Here is a 19915-nt window from a genome sequence, read left to right on the forward strand (position 1 = left end):
TAGGGCAGTTTGTCACTCTATGGGCTAGCACAACGTGCTGCCAAAAACTTGTACTGCTTCTTTCTACAGGAGCACCGTGATCACTGGAAATTGGGCTTACCTAGAATTTTCAGTGTATGGCAATATTCATGCTTGTATACGCACAGAGTATGCCCCTCACATCCTGTCTTTAGACCATTTTTCTTTTGACAGCAGTGCATATTTTATAACATTAGATGCATGTATCTGCAAGTGCATCTGAATATCTCATCCCATACACTGCTGGTTGCACAAAGGTCCATGGCTGCTTGCATCCTTTGTCCAAAACAAAATGGCAGGTGTCTGGCCGCAAATAATGTTGAATCCTGTGGCCCTTTGGAAATACTCCACGTTTCATAGCTGGTGGATTGTGGAATCCATGGGGGTGCTGATTGAGATGAATAAAGCAGTTCAACCCTTTTAGAGGTATTGCTTCAGGCTCTCTGAAGACTCAGGAAAGTGATGCTTCTTCAGTTTATGCTTGGTTTACATTTTTGAGGCTGTTTCCACAACCATGGGGGCTAGAAACTTAGTTTTTAACTAAACGAAAGCTGAGATTTGTGGAGCTGAAGCATGTGGCAAGAGAAGAATTCTCTGGTAAATGTAATGGGCATGGAAAATGTCTCTTCTCTTGAGAGAGAGCTTCTATTAATCAAGTGACCTTTCCTCACCATGGAAAACTAAGGGCTTTTTCCCAAATCGCCTGTAATAACTTTTGTTAATGGCTTGCACTTACTGCAATTTTTATATATTTATTTGCTGTTTTGTTCACTTTCAGGCTTTGAAAATGGCTCTTATATTAAATAGTGATGCACTTAATGCCATTTGCTTTAATCTGTTCATAAATGAATTTGTCTATGAAATCTTTGCAAGACTAACCAAAGCAATAATTGAATTTAATAAGCAGAAATACGAGAAGTGTCTGTGTGTGTGGAGGGGGGAAATTTATGTTGGCTGCTATTAAAAATTGGTAGCAGCATTTGGGAGGAACTGTATAATTTGTTCCCATCTGTGCCTATGTCCTCTGCAAGAGATAAGCATCTAGCATTGTGTCCACCTTGGATTTTAACACTATTCTCCCCACTTCCTTCCCATTTGTAGGGTTGGTCGACGGCCAGTGCTACTCTTCTCGGTCATATTCATTCTGATATTTGGACTGACTGTGGCTCTCTCAGTAAATGTGACAATGTTCAGCACACTCAGGTTTTTTGAAGGGTTTTGCCTGGCTGGAATAATCCTCTCCCTGTATGCACTGAGTGAGTATTACCTTCATAATTCAGCCAAAAAAATACACGGTCTGCTATATGTTATACTTCCTACAGTATGTATTTCAAGAGGCTTGTACAAAAAACAGTTGAATCCCAGAGTTCTTTTGAGTCTACTGCATTGGTTTTGTTACTGGAAATTCCTCCTACCCGGCCCCAGAGCCCATTTTTTCTTGCTTTGCCGGAGAATCAGCCTATGCAGCAAATGTGTTCATGAGTTTGCAAATGGAAGAAAGGATTAAACAATGTTTATTCTTTTGAATTTCTTTAACTTGGGAGTTGCCACCTGTGTCCTGGCAACATTCATGGCATAACAGATGTCAACATGATTTCGCAACAGCTCTTTTCAGAGATTTGAAAAATCCTTGAATCTCTTTGTATGTACGGTGGCACATGATTTTTACTGAGATGTCTTTGATATTAGTAGCTGGGGTTATTCCCCTATATAGTCATTTAGAGAATTGTGAAATAGAGAGAAAATTGGTGGAGAAGTCTCATGCTCTTTTTTTGAGTCACATTGATCTCTGAACTGCTTTGCTTTGTTTGCTGAGAGAAACTAGATGGAAATTTTGTGAGAAACTAATGCTTGCTCACTGTTGTGTCAGGAGAGAGAGGACTGCAGGTTGATTTGGTACACCTAAATGATGTCTTCATTGCAGTTAGACAGCCTCCTACCAGCTGACTCAGACATGTGGGCCTCAGAGTCAGGGACTGTTTAAATGCGGTGCAGACATTTGGGCTCAGGCAGTGGTCCGGGTTCTGGGAGCCTCCCACCTCTCAGGGTTCTAGATCCCAAGCTCCAGCCCAAGCCCGAATATCTACACTGGATTCAAACAACCCCTTAACCCGAGCCTTGTGAGTTCAAGTCAGTTGGCATGGGACAGCAGCGGGTTTTTAATCACAGTGTAGATCTACCCTTACTGGCCAAGATTTTCAAAACCCTCCTTTTCTGTTTTTTCCCCCCCCAAGGTGCTTGCTCAACACTATATGAAAACCAAGCTCCTTTTATGGCATCTCAAGTCAGGGACGCAAAAGACTAGTCACTTCTAAAATTGGCTGCTATTTTTATTAGAGAGTTAAAAACCGTTTTTAAGTGTGACTTCCAGCTAAATTAATGTACGTTCTTGAATGTCCAACTCATAGTTTAGGCAGGGGACAGAGAAATGGCATAAAAAAGAAATCCCTAAATCTGATATTTTCACAGGTCTTTGCCTCTTTCTCTCTCCATCTCTCTGCATTATACTGGAATATAGATAACGATATTCCCTTCCCAGGAGCCAGGCAAAACTGTTTTGGTTGGCAGCTGTGTCTGGAATGCTGCAGTAAATACGGCAGCATGACCATAATTAGCAGCTAGTATCTTATCGAGAGGGAAGTATGGTATTTTTTTCTTTTATTTCTGGCACTAAAAAAAATGATCAAGATATATCCTGGAACCTTCTGTACAGTTCTTCATAAAGTTTTATTTACTTCCTATTGCAAAGTAGATTGATATTCAGCCCATCAGATCTCTGGTTTTAGCACAACATCCTTAACCTGCACATACATAAGATCCTACATAGTGCTGGGTGGTTCTGTTTTTGGTTTTTTGTCTTTAGGTTACATTGAGAGGAGATAGAGTGATTAATATATACAAGATTTTGTTCAGTGTGCCATAATAAATTATATGGTCCCTGGGAAAAATTTTCTTCTCCTTCCTTTGGTCATATAATTCAAATCCGGTCCCAGCTTCTAGTGTTACTGAGTAGAAGTAAACCGTACAGGTGTTTACAGCCTGCAAAGGTTATTAGCCTTCCACAAAGATGTGGTTTAGCTTGCTAGTTATGCTTGGACTTAGTGCCCACCTCAGGGAAATTATAAATAACCGTCTCAGATGCTTTGGGAATGAAAATAGTATTAAAGTGTTGCTTGAAAACACAGGACTGCTAAGTTTTAGTTACCTTGCAAGGCTTTTGGAATGGCAGAGTTAGAACAGCTAATGGTTTCTTTCCTTCTGAACACCCCTAATACACTAAGGCAGCGGTTGTCATGGGATAAAAGGGAAGGTGCTTTCATGGATTGAGAACTGGTTAAAAAGACAGGGAACAAAGGGTAGGAATAAATGGTAAATTCTCAGAATGGAGAGGGGTAACTAGTGGTGTTCCCCAAGGGTCAGTCCTAGGACCAATCCTATTCAACTTATTCATAAATGATCTGGAGAAAGGGGAAAAAAGTGAGGTGGCAAAGTTTGCAGACGATACTAAACTGCTCAAGAGAGTTAAGACCAAAACAGACTGTGAAGAACTTCAAAAAGATTTCACAAAACTAAGTGATTGGGCAACAAAATGGCAAATGAAATTTAATGTGGATAAATGTAAAGTAATGCACATTGGAAAAAATAACCCCAACTATATATATAATATGATGGGGGCTAATTTAGCTACAATGAATCAGGAAAAAGATCTTGGAGTCATCATGGATAGTTCTCTGAAGATGTCCACGCAGTGTGCAGAGGCAGTCAAAAAAGCAAACAGGATGTTAGGAATCATTAAAAAGAGGATAGAGAATAAGACGGAGAATATATTATTGCCCTTATATAAATCGATGGTACGCCCACATCTTGAATACTGTGTACAGATGTGGTGTCCTCATCTCAAAAAAGATATACTGGCACTAGAAAAGGTACAGAGAAGGGCAACTAAAATGATTAGGGGTTTGGAACGGGTCCCATATGAAGAGAGATTAAAGAGGCTAGGACTTGGAAAAGAGGAGACTAAGGGGGGATATGATAGAGGTATATAAAATTATGAGTGATGTGGAGAAAGTAGATAAGGAAAAGTTATTTACTTATTCCCATAATACAAGAAGTAGGGGCCACCAAATGAAATTAATGGGCAGCAGGTTTAAGACAAATAAAAGAAAGTTCTTCTTCACACAGCGCAAAGTCAACTTGTGAAACTCCTTGCCTGAGGAGGTTGTGAAGGCTAGGACTGTAACAGGGTTTAAAAGAGAACTGGATAAATTTGTGGAGGTTAAGTCCATTAATGGCTATTAGCCAGGATGGGTAAGGAATGGTGTCCCTAGCCTCTGTTTGTCAGAAGGTAGAGATGGATGGCAGGAGAGAGATCACTTGATCATTACCTGTTAGGTTCACTCCCTCTGGGGCACCTGGCATTGGCCACTGTCAGTAGACAGGATACTGGGCTAGATGGACCTTTGATCTGACCCAGTACGGCTGTTCTTATGTTGTTCTCAAACTGTGGGTCGGGACCCCAAAGTGGGTCATGACTCTGTTTTAATGGAGTCGCCAGGGCTGGCGTTCGACTTGCTGGGGCCCGGGGATGAAGCCAAAGTCAGAGCCCCACCACCCAGGGCTGAAGCCGAAACCCAAGGGCTTCAGCCCTGGGTGGCGGGGCTCAGGTTACAGCCCCCCCTGCCCAGGGCTGAAGCCCTCAAGCTTTGGCTTCGGGTGACGGGGCTCAGACTTTGGGTTTGGCCCTCCTGTCTGGAGTCATGTAGTAATTTTTGTTGTCAGAAGGGGGTCACGATGCAATGAAGTTTGAGAAACCCTGCACTAAGGGTATATCTACATTGGAACTACACCTGAGCTAGTGCAGGCATGTCTACCCAAGCTGGAATTACACCTTCCAGCGCCAGCACAGACATTCCCTAAGTGCATTAGGGTGTTGAGGAGGAAAGAACCTAGCAATGTAGCCATGGCTATGTAGTGGGCTAGCTGCCCCGAATACACACTTTGCGTCTTGGACGGGTACATACTGGGGTAGCTAGCCTGCGCTGCTGCAGCTACACTTCTATTTTTAGCGCACTAGTCTGATCAGATGTAGCACACGTATCTCTGCTCGAGCTGAAAATCTCACCTTCCAGCCCCTAACTGAGCGTTGGAGAACTCTCATTCTTTCAAAGACATGGTGAGATTGAATTGTGTGAGAGAAGAGCTTATCAAAGCCTCAGAAGGGTTTAAAAACACAGGATGCTCTCACAAGTGGTCAGATGGTTCAGGAAGAGCTTGAGGCGGAGACTGTTGGGAAGCAGTCTTATCCCGGCAGAGGTTGCGGGAGTGGGGTTCTGAGTTGAGAGGTCTACCTTAGCCCTTAGGTAAGATAGATGTGTATAGGCTGTTCATTGTTTTAACAATTCTTTTCTCTTGCTACGCTGTGTTCCTATGTTAAGATTAAACAGTACTTTGTTTTTTTAAAAAGGCACTTCTGGGTCACTGTAATAACCACTGGTCACAGCTCCCAAAGGGAAGAACTAAAGGTAGCTGAACCTAGTCAGACCTGTTGGGGGTAAACACAGTTAATACACAGGGCACTGTAACCCAACACTCTGCCTCAGAGTGGGAGCATTGCAGGATTCTGCCCCAGAGAATTTGAAGGTTCGAGGCCTGACACCGAAGAGCCGGGGGCAGTCAGACACCCCAGAAAAGGGGACAGAGGTGCAGCTAACCCTGAAACATGACACACATGCAGCAGCCAGAGGCATACTCTCTTCCACTGCTATCCTGAATTGGTTAGCTTGCGGCTTCCCCCAGATTATTAGTCATACTGAACAAAGTGCACTCAGCAAACATGACAATTGCTGAGCATGAGCATGTGATGAGGAAGACACTGATTATTTTTTTGGTTCTGACACAAAGGTAATTCCCATCTTTAGCTCACTTAGTTATGTAGGGCATTTGCTCTGAGAGGAGTTGTTGTTGACTTCTGTGTGATACCACCCTTTGCTTACTTTAACTTTATACTTAAATAGACAGGAAAACACTACTAAGGCCCAGATCCTGCCATTGACTCTGCATAAATAGCAATTTGTGACACATTTTGCTCCATTAACTTCATTGGCATTCCATGCAAATACAGGGGTCCTATAGTGTAGAGTACAGAATGGAGACCAATGGCACTTGGCATGTGATTTTCTTATTGCTAAAATGCTGAGACACTTGTCATATTCATTAAAAAGGCACAGTCCTCCAGGCTAAAGATCTTGAAGGGGAAAGTATCTTTCTGGGTGAGTAGAACTGGCGTACTAACATCTGAGTGTGTTCTTATCTTTTATCGTTTCAAATGATTTTGTGCTATTGCAAAGAAACTAATGTTATTGCAATGCATCCCTCTCAGTGTACTGGAATGAAGAACAGAGCGAGAGCATTGCCTCCTAAGACATAGCACAAAGCAAAGGGAACAGGAAACTAAACATGATATGGGAAGAGACCACCTGCAGTGCAACTAAGATTTTTTTTTTTCTCCCCTACTTTCCTGATTTTGAAATTTTCTATAATGTGAAGCAGGGTGGTGATAAAGGAAAATGGCGATGATGTGAACTGAGGTCTCTGTGGGTGAAAAAGTTATTTTCTGCCAAATGCTGCTGACAGCTTTAACAAGCATCCTGTTAATGCTACATGCCATCATTCTAATGGTCTTACCTGAGCCTAGATAGCATGAGCAATAGCACAGATTTGCACACAATCATAGAATGCTCGGTAATTTCATGGGTGACTGAGCTGCAGACTGCTTTGCGAAATTAGAAAGCATAAACTTGAATGAACAGGTAAATAGGCTCTGAAAATAGGTTTGTTATAAGGGAGGAGATGTATTTCCATGTCACTGCGAGGGGGTTGGTGCACAATAAAAGGAAGTAGGGCCATGTTCTAGTCTCTTTCAGTTTCCGTGGAGATACCTGCTACATGGTATGGAATTTTTAGTTCATGCTTCAAAAGACAGTTCAGACTGTCCAGTAATCTTTTCCATTGTGATGTCTCTGTATAATCAATACGCTTTATGGCTTTGTCTTCTTAACCTTTTAAGCCTTTAAAATGGACAGAGGGTGTCTTTAAGTTTACAGAAGTTTAGCATGGGTCCTATTGACTCAGCAAGAGGGGAGGCTGCCTTTTGATGATTTTTTTTTTTTTTTAATTTTCTGGAAGACTTGTAACTTGCAGTTGGAGTCTAGAGTTTTAGCTGAAGAAAGGAGCAAGATCTGTATAGAGCAAATCCAGCTACTAGGCTGTGGACTGTCGGGGCCAGATTTGCAAAAGAACTATGCTGCCATTTAGGCAACAAAATAAATGGTGAGATCTTCAGCATGGTGACTACTGAGCTTTTTAAAAAAATCTAGCTATATGTGTGGGAATGTGAGCTCCTGGGTTCTGAGCACTTTTGATAATCTGATCTTGAATGGGTACGACCACTCCAGCGTCTAGTCAAATCCTCAGTGCTCCATTATCTTCCCCCAACCCTTCAATAACAAAACAAACAAATGTAGCCAAAGCGAGTTACGTTAAGTGTTAGAAACCAGCAAAAGAGAGAGGAAAAATTGTTCAGTCCAAATCTGAACTGCTGCATGACTAAAGCTGTGAAATGAATCTTTCAAGTTGGGGAGGGGAACATTCAACCAGTTTTCTGACAGACTGAAACGAGGTTTGCCTTTGTGGTGCCTTGATAAGATTCTGTTCCGGTGACAAGATCAAGGTTTTAAAATTATTAACTTCTTGTTTATATAATCAACATCTACCCTAACTAATTTTATTCAGATTTGGTGCAGCAAGAGCGATGACAGACAGATGCTTTGAGAGAGATTCTCACCGGATCTCACTTCAGTGTATCGAACAGTGTAGTATTGAGTATTGCTCAAAGAACAAATACAAATTTCTGAAATATCTGACCGAGGCTCAGGTTTCTATAAATTGTATATTGATAATTTTACTGCTACTTAATTTTTTAAATGCTGCTGTATAAGAAACATTAAGTAAAATAGTATAAATTAGGGAGCCCTCAAACTGCTCAAGCTAGGACTTTGTTGACAACTTTTCAGTAACCCCCTGAGGATTGTGCTTAACCTACACAAAATGAAGCAGGATGCAGCCCATGAAACTAAGGTCCCAACATGCAATATTCCATTAAAAAAATCTCCCTTGCTCCCCATTCTAGCTTTCTCAGCAAAACCAAATCTTGATCTCTGACCTTATCAGGTCACCTCAATCTCTTTATTCCTTCTCCCCATTATTTTGTGGTGTTTTTTTTTCTCCCCAGGGCATATACTCTCCCTTCAGGGCATTTGCTGACTGCTCCATTTTAATCCTTACAACTTCTGCACTTTAGCATTACAGTTGCTCCAGAATGTATTACTCCCTTCTGACACTTGGCAACCTTCTCTCCTCCCAGAAGTAGCACTTGAAGACAACAATATCCTAGCTGTGACCCTGAGATTACTTTGAATAAAGGTTGGAAGTTTGTCAGGAGAGGAAGTATTTAACTTTTTGGGAGGTGAGAAACAGTTTGAATAATTCAAATATTGGAACTGGGTCTATTTAATCTGAATCAATTTACTTATCCCAGTTACTGGAATATTTCAGGTATCAGATGTATGGCTAAGAGAAATCCATAGAGTCAATCCCACATGAGATGTAAAATCTAAACTTTTATTTAATGTATTTTGAGCATAATTGGAAATATGGCCTAATCATAGTGCTGCAGATAAATACTCTTGTGGATGATGTGTTATCCAATATGATGGGTCAAATGAGATAAAATCAATCCCACAATTTTCCCTGCTCAGAATACAGCCTGCAGTGTCCATGTGAACTATCCTCTTCTCATTGTTCCAAAAGAGCTTCAACAGCTTTGGGGCGGGAAGGGGGAGGGAATACACATGAAAAATATATCCCAGCTCTACCTTTTACATCACTCTGACAGTGCAAAGGGGTGTTAAAGTGGGTGTAAATCTAAGTTTTGAAACGTTTCCAACTTGATGCTGCTTTACACTGCTAGATTAGTATAGAGAGGCCTTGGTGTAAATGAGAATCATGCCCTGGATTTTGGATTGACAGGAAATTATGTTGATTCTTTCACGTGAACGTGTATTTTTTTCTGTCCTTTCCTTTTGTGGCAGAAACTAAGGAGCATTTCCTTGTTCTGTAAATCTGAAAACTTCACAACTGCTCTTCTTTTGGCACTGTGGTCTCCCTCATGTATTGATTTTTAAAGGGGTGATCAGTGGGGAAACCAGTGAAAGATGCTTTTAATTTTGAATGCTCTTTGGACATACATGAGATATCCTAACCTCCTTAACTTCAGTGTACCCGGTCTAATCATACCAGGATGCTTCTCCTGTTCTAAACTGACTTTGTTTTCCAAAGTTATTTTCCCTTCTGCATTGCAGTAAACAAGTATAGCTTTTAATGTCATATATATAGATATAGATATAAAGATTTCTGTTTGACTGTATGTTTAATGCAACATATAAACTAATATTGGAAAAGTTTAACAACATTAAGGCTGAGAAATTATGGAAAGGAATTGAGAGATCTGAGTTGAGATTTAAAATGACAGATGAGAAAAGTGAAGGGAGAGAGCAATGGAGCTATTATTGGTACTATAATAATTGCACGTTCTAAAGATAACCTTACTGTTTGCCTCAGGAACTAGAACACAAATATCAGTGTTTGAAGATAGCCATTGCTGAGTTTCTATCCCCAAAACACAATTTCAAGCAAAATAATACTGTAGTCTGGGGGGAGGTAGCTTTATTTATTTAATTTATTTTTTAAAGGAAGCATTTGATTTAAATGGAAATTGTGTCAATTCCGTATTGAACATCCTGTCAGTCCTCAGACCTAGGAGTTTGTGACTGAGAGAATAGAAACTGTATTGCAGTAGGGAACACTAGATCATCTCAGTGTTACCTCCAACAAGGGTTCCCTATAATTGATGTAACAGTTTTATGTGGATACAGGGGAACTTCTGAAGGGTCACAGTGCTTCTGGCAGCAATAGGGCTACCAGCTTGTCAAAGCGCGTGTTCTATTCCTTCCTGATGTAGCACTGCGGAGAGAGAGTGTGTTTCTAACAGGATGTTTGCTGCCAGCAAACATAAACTCCATGTTATCCTCTTGCCCAAGGATCCAACTCTCCATACTTCCTGAACCACTGTGGAATTAACAGCTCTCTAATCTTTGCTACACAAACAATGGTGTTTGTCCATTCTGTTAATGAAACCATGAAGAATTCTTCTTTCTGCCATGCTAAGTTATTGCATTTACAGAGAACAGTTACCTCCATCTTTGTGGTCACAAAAGTCTTTGTCCTTCAGTTATCATGGACTTACAGTTAGAAAAGTCCTGGATGTACAATGCTATCTAAACTTGGGGACCAATGCACTCAAACATAGAAAATAGATAAGTGAAATACCTGGATAACATATGGCAAAAGGTTAAACTAATCCCCCGAGGAAAGGGTGACAGAAAAGAAAGGATTGTCTTAAATAGGGTTACCATCCGTCCGTATTTCCCCGGACATGTCCGGCTTTTGCGTCTCTAAATAGCCGTCCAGGAGGAATTGATAACAAGGTTAAAATGTTCGGGGGGTTTTTCTCCCTCCCTCCCTCCCTTCCATGCAAAGTGCGGCTGCTGATTGGGCGGCTTGGCCGATTGAGCTGCTCCCATTGGCCTCCAGCAGCCAGAGCCCTCCCCTGCTCCCCCCTCCCTCTGTCTGCAGCCCTGTGTAACACACAAACCGACCCACCAGGCAGCGTGTTTTGTAAACACATGGAGCCAGAATGGTAAGGGGAGTCCGGGGGGGGGGCAGTCAGGGAGCGGGGGAGTGTTGGATGGGTCCCCGGCCTCCACCTGCCACCCCCACTCCGCGTGTGTCCCCCCCCATGTCCCCTCCCTTCCCTCCCTCTCCCTTGCCTGCTTGTACTGCCAGAGCCAGCAGCAACTGCTGTCTGCTGCCCCCGGGTCCTAGCGTCCCCCATCCACTAATGGGAAGACAGGCTGCCCTTACCCTGCCCTTCCACCCTAGCCCCGAGCCTCTCCAACGCCCCAAATCCCCCAGCCCCAGCCCTCATCCCCCCGCACCCTAATCCTCTGCCCCAGCCCTGAGCCCCCTCCTGCATCATGAACCCCTCATCCTCAGACCCACAGCCCTCACCCCTGCATCCCCTCCTATCCCCAAACTCCCTCCCCCCTTCCCACACACCCCCTCCTGCCCTCAAACTCCCTCCCAAAGCCTGCACCGCCTCCCACCCCTAAACTCCATCCCAGAGCCTGCACCCCTCACCCCCTCCTGCACACCCACCCCCTGCCCCAGCCCGGAGCCTGCACCCAGCACCCAAACTCTATCCCAGAACCTGCACCCCTCCTGCACCCTAATCCCCAGCCCAGGACCTGCACCCCAGACCACCTCCCCCCACCCAATCCCCCTCCCAGAGCCTTAGGCAGGTGTGGGGGGGGGGTTCTGGGTACCACCAAAATTTCTACAACCCTGCCACCCATGCGAGTGGATAAGGGTCGGGGCAGTCAGGGGACAGGTAGGATCCTGGGGGGGGCAGTTAGGGTGGGGGGTTCTCAGCAGGGGGCAGTCAGGAGACAAGAAGCAGGGGGGGTTGGGGTTCTGATGGGGCGGGGGCGGGGCTAGGGCGGGGCTTCCCCCCCCCCCCCCCCCAGTGTCCTCTTTTTTGATTGTGGAAATATGGTAACCCTATCTTAAACACAAAGTAATTATGTATCTGTTGAACTGAATGGTGCTTAAACACATTGACCAGGTTGTTGTTGTAGAAAATCCCTTAAGATTTGTCCTATATAAAGTTGCTGTGAAGAGGAAGATAGAGGGGAACTCTTCGGGAGCTCGCATTGATACTGAGTAAAGGCCTCTATCCTGCACAGAGAACCATGTAGGCAGACAGCTGCATTGTGATTGGGGCCTAAGAGAAACTCCTCACCATGTTAGTAGTTCTATACATCCAGTATTCCAGTGCTGTGGGAGAGGCCAGTAACGAGAGAGGTTGGGAGACAAAAGGAAAGAGAGAGAGAATGTGGGGGAAGTAGAAAATACAATGTTGGGGGGGAGGGGCGGAAGAGAGGGAATTGATAACTGAAGACAATTATAAGAAAAGATAAAGCGAAGTGAAGTTAGGGAGGAAAAACAAGAGACTTATTAAAATTTATAAATTGGGAGAAGCAGCTTGTCCCTATTGTTCCATTCTAAAACCCTATGTTATAATTTTGGCTTAGAAAATTGACTTAGTCTAAAAGTTGACGTATTTACATATAATATATGAAGGCAAAAAAGAATGTTTCTGTGAAGTGTGGGGGGGGAAAAAACTTCATAAAATGGCTTTTGATCTGAAAATTCATTAAAAATTACTCTGCATTGAAACTTTAACCTCTCTCTAAGATTTATTTTATTTGTTTAGTCCTCTGTCTCCAAAAGTGACTTTATCCTTATCCTTTCTCTACTGGGCAGAACTAAAATGTCACATTTGACCACTTTGGAACTAGTGTAAGAGAGGTTTTTAAATCTATATCTGGACGCAGACAATATTAGCGAGGTTCAGATTTGGCTCATTATGGAGAGAGGTTCGAACAGTGATTTTTTCTTTTTTCTTTTTTTTTTTTTTATGTCTCAAGTTTGGTCCCATCTCCTGCTTTGGGTTTTCTTTTGGTGTCTATGCTAGATCTGGAATAGAATATTGAGTACCTGATTGTATTCATGGATCTTTACCAGGTGTATTTGGCCCATCTCTAACTCGTTTGTCAGGTGGCACACTTTCTTCTTCTTGATCACCTGTGACTGTTGCATTTCAATAACCTATAGTTCTCCAAATAGCTCTCCCAGTGATATCCTTTGATCAATGCTTGGAGGTTGGATCTTGAGCAAGTAGCACACAGCAAGATGGAGGACATGGGACTCCTGATAAGATGGGGTGTGATTAAAAACCATTTCACTTTAGCTAGAAGAAAAACCAGCATTTACACAAAAGAGTTGAGGCATGCTAACAATCGGAGGCTTCACATAGATTTGAACTATGCATCACTTAGTTATTTGAGGTTGCAAGAACAAAAATGCAGTAAAATTAAGAGTATTGACCATAAAAAAAAAATCTGTCAGAGCCTAGTGACTGCTAATATGAGAGCAGTACTGCTGTGTGATGCCATGCTATCACAGAGATCCCATCATTGGGTTTCAAGTGGCTGGTGAAATTTGCAATGAGATATTAATGTCTTTACCAGTTAGGCCCAATTTGCAGTGAGAGACACTGTTGTCTGTTATGATTATGAAATACTCTCATTTCCCCCTATCCTCACACCACTTCTATTCGTGCACTGTACCCATGGCAGCTTGCACATTGAATTTATAGTCTGATGTCGCTCTGCCCACAAGAATGAAACATGAAGTAAAATATTTTATGGGAGATCAGTTGTTTCAGAAACAACTCCCCTGTCTGTTCTAAGTGGATTACAGCGCTTAACCTTCCCTCCTTCCCCCTGATTCCTAGATGGAATACAAAATTTTAAAATATGTATTCATAAATCTAGCAAAAGTTTGGCAAAGTTTCATATTTTCATCAAGCAGGCTAAAGGCAGGTTCAAGAGCAATTAATTGTGTCTGCTGTAAATGCAGAATTGGTATAATCACCATGATTGACACTGTTTTTGCAAGGTTATTTGCTTGTGCGTGTAGTTATTGGTTTGTTTTTTCTTCTTGGTAACAGGTTGGAAGTATCCAGTTTACAAAAATCCTGCATTGGTATCAGGAAATAAATGGCAAAATCCTATTACAGAATATAGTAGATTATATGAAGTGTTGTTTAATTTCACTTGCTAAAGATTATTGAAGATGCAAGATTTTTTTTTTATAAGCAGCCTTTCTTTGCAACTATGCTAGAGAGAACCAACTTTAAAAACAAAAAAACAAAAAACAGAACTTTAAGCCAGGGATCTCAAACTCAAATGACCATGAGGGCCACGTGAGGACTAGTACGTTGGCCCGAGGGCCGCATCACTGCCACCCGCCCCCCCCCCCCGCTGCCCTGCCCCCACTCCACCCCTTCCATGAGGCCCCGCCCCTGCCCCACCCCTATTCTAACCCCTTCCCCAAATCCCCGCTCTGCCCCGCCTCTTCTCCGCCTTCTCCCCTGAGCGCGCGGCTCCCCGCTCCTCCCCCGTTTCTCCTGGAAAGCGCTAAGCACCGCCAAACAGCTGTTTGGCAGCGGGAAGTGCCTGGAGGCAGGCAGAGGAGCGGGGATGTGGCATGCTGGGGGGGAGGGGAGCTTGGCAGTCGCAGGAAATAACTCAGGGGGGCGCGGGGAGCTTGGCGGGCCTCAGCTAATGACTCCATGGGCCGTGTGTTTGAGACCCCTGCTTTCAGCTATCTCTGTTTTAAATAAAGCAGGCATCCTTAATTGAGGAATCTCCACTGGTGAAAGAAGACATAGTTCTTGTTGACCCATTGCTAGGGACACCATCATGGACATACCTACTTTTTCACATCCTTGAGAATTTCATGAGGGGCAATTTTAAAGCCTAGAGGAGCTTCAAAACTTGCTCACTATAGGCTTTTTAAAGATTATATCTGTATTAGCTCTGCTTATTGGTAATTTGCAGGCCTAATTTTATAGAAATTTACATATGTTGGACAGGTAAAACTTCTTACCAAAATGGTCATCTTCATTTGAGCTGACAGTCTTCACTTTTTTCCTTAGGACATCTCTGTCCTGTTATAGGGAAAAATTAACCTGGCAACAGAGAAACGCTTCTTGCAGATCCTTTAAAGAAAAGCATGTCCATTATCGGTATCTGTGGTTCTTTTAATTTAGCGCCCTTCGGCTCTTGGAATGAGCAGGCTATATCCTTGGGCTCATTTAAAAAAAAAACCCAAAATCCACTGAAACTTGATTAGAGAACCAGATCTGATCAGGTCTCAATTACTAGACTTCCTTCTCACTGGCAAGCTTTTGCTAACAGTGCGAGAGGAATTTCAGCAGAGAATAAATAGAAACCTACAGTCAGCAGATGACAATAAATAGTCTGTTGCTCAGAGTAAAGCTTTCTGTCCAGTGACTTGGCAGTGAGTGACTAGGCCCTCAGGAGCAGAAATGCAGCATTGCAACATTACAGTACTGAAGAACAGCTTCTTACATGGAAAAACGAGAATACACAGCTTCATTGTTTTCTTTTTCTTTTTGCTTCACTGAGCTTGTTCTTCAGGAGAAGGCTAATTTTTTTATAAGCTTGTTGTATGTAGCGGGTGAATAAAGGAATAGATGTTGCTGTCTGTGTCCAGTGTGCAAGAATTGAAAGATGGTTACAGGACTGACTTGTGTTTCAACTTTCCGCTCATATTTATTGCAAGAGAATCTTGAGATCTTTATTTAGAACTGCAGTGGCATGTTCTTGTTTTTTGTTTTTGTTTTTCCCTGTTGCTTATTTAATAAATGAATTTTAAATGGTCACTTAGGAGTTGACATTAAAATGTGTTGCTAAGTAATTATTACATATGAAAACTGGGCATAATGGGCTTTAAAAAACAAGGTCAAGGAGGATTTATTATGCTACACAGATTGGAAAAATGTGCAAAAAAGTGGTCTGAAGTAAGAGTGATTAGGTTTCTGATACATCTGCATTTTATTTGGGTCAGGAATTACAGCGCTGAGGAAACTTTCCATATCTAAACCAGATAGGGAAGAGGAGTTTTTCCTCGGAATAATCTATCTTTTGAAAAGTAGAGAGAATGGGAAAAATTAGACATGATACCTCAATCAGGTATGCTGTTGGCTTGTGTTAATAGATATGTAACAAGTATCCACTTTGGGGTTGATTTATACACAAATACCTTTATTCTGGTGGTACTGGATTTGGAGTATTGTTTTGTGAAGTAATATAAAGCTTTCTAAATTAGGATGATAGAATTTAAGGATTTTTTTTAAAAAAATACATACATTTAAAATTTGCCAAAGAACATAATTTCCAGAAACAGTATACAACATTACAATTGCATCTCTCTTTCTCTAAATCTTTAATGAACCCAAACTCCTGTGAAATAAGATTTACATTTCATGGGGAAACAAACGTATATACAATACATTAAAAATGTATTGATAACCTACTGAATTTATCTAAAAACTAAATTGAATTAAAACTAAACCAATTTAGACGTAGCAGAAACCTCAATGCTCCAGTACAGACTTTATTATTATGTGGAATTTTCTGTTGGGGAAAATTAAATGAAATATTTTGTTTTGGGTTGACTTTTATCTTGGTATCTTCTTGAGCTGATATGGTGCTTTGTGGGAGTTGCAATTCTGGATCCTTCATGCCCCCATTCTGCCTTAAGGGCCTAGCTCCATGGACTACATTTCCCAAGAAGCAGTGCAGTCTCTCCATGTTGAAGAGCCAACATGGTGCATCATGGGATTAGAAATGGGGCGAGATTGGGATGAAAACAAATATCAAAATATTGGAATTTCCCACTGGATGGAAATTGTTTTTCCATCAGTTCTAGTAGATAATGTTTTCATCCCTCACGCACAACTATGTGGAGTTAACATTGAGACTTTATATATATATAAAAATATTCTCTCACACTCACCTATGTTAAAAGAACATTGAGTGCTTGCTTGAATTTGTAACTTTAAAGTTAGGAAATGCCAGAATTAAGTTGCCAGTGCAAGTGAAAACAAAATATTGAATAGCTGCTTATTAACTAAGCACAGCCATCCTCTGTACTAAATGAGGCCAGGATCCTGTGAAGAAAGTAGTATATGACCATGTAGACGGTGTCATAAATGCATATGCACAACAGGGCTGAATTAAGGTTGAAGGGGCAACCTTAATTCTGGCATTTCTTATCTTTTACTTTACAACCTTAATAATGCTCTTTTTAACATAGGGATTTGTATGTGTAATCTCCTAGGGTTTTAAAAAAGCAAACTGAAAAAACAAATTCCATTAGGTGGCATCATATTGACATCCATCTACATGGGTCATCATCAGGTTTGGAATCATTATATCCACCACACAGACTTCTGCACCTTGATCTAACAGAGCAACTGATAGCAGTAGTAGGTTGTCATCCTCTGTGGACTGACATTAGAGAGGGATGGGACACTTTGGCCGTGGCTTTCACTGACCACAGAGAAATGAGGAGACTCTGAAATCTTGGGTTGCATTCCAGGCTCTGGACAGGAATGATCTCTAGTGGGCGCATATGCTTCTACCCCATCCCATACAACTTGTCCCTGTCCCAGTCCTATTTCTTCCCCATCCTGGCTCCTTGTCTCAGTCCCATTCTCCTCACCTAAAGAGTTCCAGTGTCCACTCCTCGAGCTTCTCATCCCAGTCCCTTTCTTCTTGCCCAGCAAGACCTAGTTTCACTCCCCCAGACTCCGTCTGTATCCTCGCCCAGTCAGTCTCAGTTCTTCCCCTCCGAGTCCAGTTTTTGTTTCTCTTCCTCCCTCTCTAGTCACCTATGTTCCCTGTCCCTACTGGTTCCTAATCCAGATCACCCACCCCAGGCTCCTCATCTAATCTCAACATCCCCTCTATCCTCCCCCAGCTACTTGTCCTAGTCTCTTTTCCCAGCTAGTGCCAGTTTTCCCCTTGTTCCCTGACTCTTTCAGATCTGTTTCTCCACGCGCTCACCTCCTTCTCCCTGCCCCACTGGTTTTCAGTCCCATCTACTCCTCTAGCTCCTCATTCTATCTCAGCCTCCCCTCCTTACCCTCCCACCTCCCCGTGCCCCTCTACCCATTTCCTTCCCTGGTTCCTACTCTATCACATTTTGGGGTTCAACCCAGATCAGTGAGAAGTTGCATCCCCAACTGCCCTGTATAATTCTTAGTGCCTTAAATGCTTTGCTGCTATGGCTCACAGACTGGAAGCCAATAGCCAGCAGACAAGTATGTAGATTCCTGTGTGTCTGTGTGCTTGCAGCCCTGGTTCAGTACTCTGATTCCAGCAGCCTGCTTGTTACACCCCCAGTCCCAAATTTCCCCAAAACCGTCTGCCCTGAAGTGGCCTCTCCTGGAATAGCCAGGGAAGTAATAGGATCCTTAGTGCCTTTAAAGAGACAAAAGCAGTGTTTATCACTTTAACTGGAGCTAACAATCCTTTCAGTTCAAATGCAGAACTGAGTTGGATTATAGTATAAATAAAACAGGTTTATTAGCAAAAGGACATAGATTAAATTTGATACCAAGTAGAAGGAATTGGAGGTAGAACGGGTTACAAACCAACAGTAAAAATACGCTTTCTAGTAACTAAGACTTAACTCAACAAGGTACAGCCGTGGTTCAAAGTAGATTTCTTACCAATCTTTTTCTTTCCAGCCTTGACTGACTTTCTCTCAGTTGGGACCTCCCACAGAAGAACAAGATGCTAGTTTCCCTTGACTTCCTAGGTGGAAGATCTTTGCCTAAACATGTTTCTCATATATAGTCACTTCCCAGAGATTTCATCCCTCTTGGTTGAAGGACCCATCTTTCTCAGTTTGCAAGAGCTCTGGCCCTATGTCTGTCCAGTGACGGATGCCAAGATGGCTACTTTTCTCTCTATATATCTTCCCAAACTCACTGTTTTGGCCTCAGACTCAGGATGACCTCATGCTGTTCTTCCCTTCTTGTGGATTTCCCACCCCCCTGCTGATTCATATGTAAATGAGGCTTACATTGTTTTGATTCCACCATGCTTAATTTATATTGGAAACAGGAAGGTAGCTGCCTACCCTCCTGTCTGGGGGAGAACCTGTTTCTCTCCTTTTATTTGGTCACAGACTTTAGGGCATATTATTAGTCAGTATCCCTAACTCCTCTTATAGTGTTAATACCAACATTTCACAATGATATTTATCACCAGTGTGTCACCAGTTCGCAGATGAAACCTTTCGTGACCCATTTTCCTACAGGTCATGACAACAGTGAGTTGGGGAACTCTGGGCTGGTCAGGCCAGCTGAAACTCACTGCTACATACAAGGGAGTCCTTAGCCGTCTGGCATTGGGGTGCTTTTAGGGTCAGACCTCTTCCCCCCCCTTACAAAACAGCAGGAGGGTTAGTCATTTGTTGACCTGGAGGCAGCAGGTCAGAACCCTCTTTTATGGACAGGGCATCTGCCACCATATTTCCTTTCCCCTTTGTATGGAAAAAAAAAACCCTGTTTTGTCTCCTTTATTCACAGGCTCCAAGACACAATGTCAGAGAGTATCCATAATTACACCTACAATGTTGTTACAAACATTTCACAGTGATATTAATGACCTGTGTGTTGCTAGATTTCAAACAATATATTCCATGTCACCTTTTCAATAAATATCACGACACTAGTGTGTTAGGTGTAGTTAGGTCAGGCCTGTCGAGAGCTGCTGATACAGAGTAATGAACAATTTCCCTCCCTGGCTCCCATTCCTAGTCTTCTTGCCTAGCTAATCCCAGTCTCCCCCAACTCCCCATCCCAGTTTCTACCTACCCCACCCCCAGGCTTCTTGTCCAAGTTGACTCCCATCATCCCTATACCCAAAGGTCTGGCTTTTGTCCCTGTTGCATTTGAATCAGGCAGCTTCTTCCTCCACAGTGCTTGGGCTTAGCAGTGGAGTCACTGATAGCACAGGAGAGACAGGCTCTCATTTTTGGGGTCCAGACCTGCCACAGCCTACAGCAGCCCATAGTTTGAAAGTCCTACTCAGCTCCAGGGTTGGAGCATGGCCGATGCAGATGGAGCTCCTATAATCTGTCTACCAGCCCTGCCTACGTTTATAACTTTCAAATTCTTGCAGTGGTAACATTACATTCTTGCAGTAATGACATTATTGACTTCACTCCAGTGTGAAGAAAGAAGACAACAATATTCCATAGCCATGTTACATTT

The 19915-nt window shown here is 42.6% G+C and overlaps 1 protein-coding gene across 2 annotated transcripts in view; it reads left to right on the forward strand.

Annotated features, from left to right (window-relative positions):
• SLC22A23 (solute carrier family 22 member 23) overlaps nucleotides 1-19915 on the forward strand; it is a 174862-nt gene that overhangs the window by 41273 nt on the left and 113674 nt on the right. For both annotated transcript variants that reach the window (XM_065399714.1, XM_065399716.1), the window contains exon 3: nucleotides 1120-1274. In XM_065399714.1, coding sequence (XP_065255786.1) covers nucleotides 1120-1274 — 155 coding nt within the window. The remainder of the gene's footprint in view (nucleotides 1-1119; nucleotides 1275-19915) is intronic.

This window comes from Emys orbicularis, chromosome 2, assembly GCF_028017835.1.
Source record: "Emys orbicularis isolate rEmyOrb1 chromosome 2, rEmyOrb1.hap1, whole genome shotgun sequence".
Taxonomy (NCBI): domain Eukaryota; kingdom Metazoa; phylum Chordata; order Testudines; family Emydidae; genus Emys; species Emys orbicularis.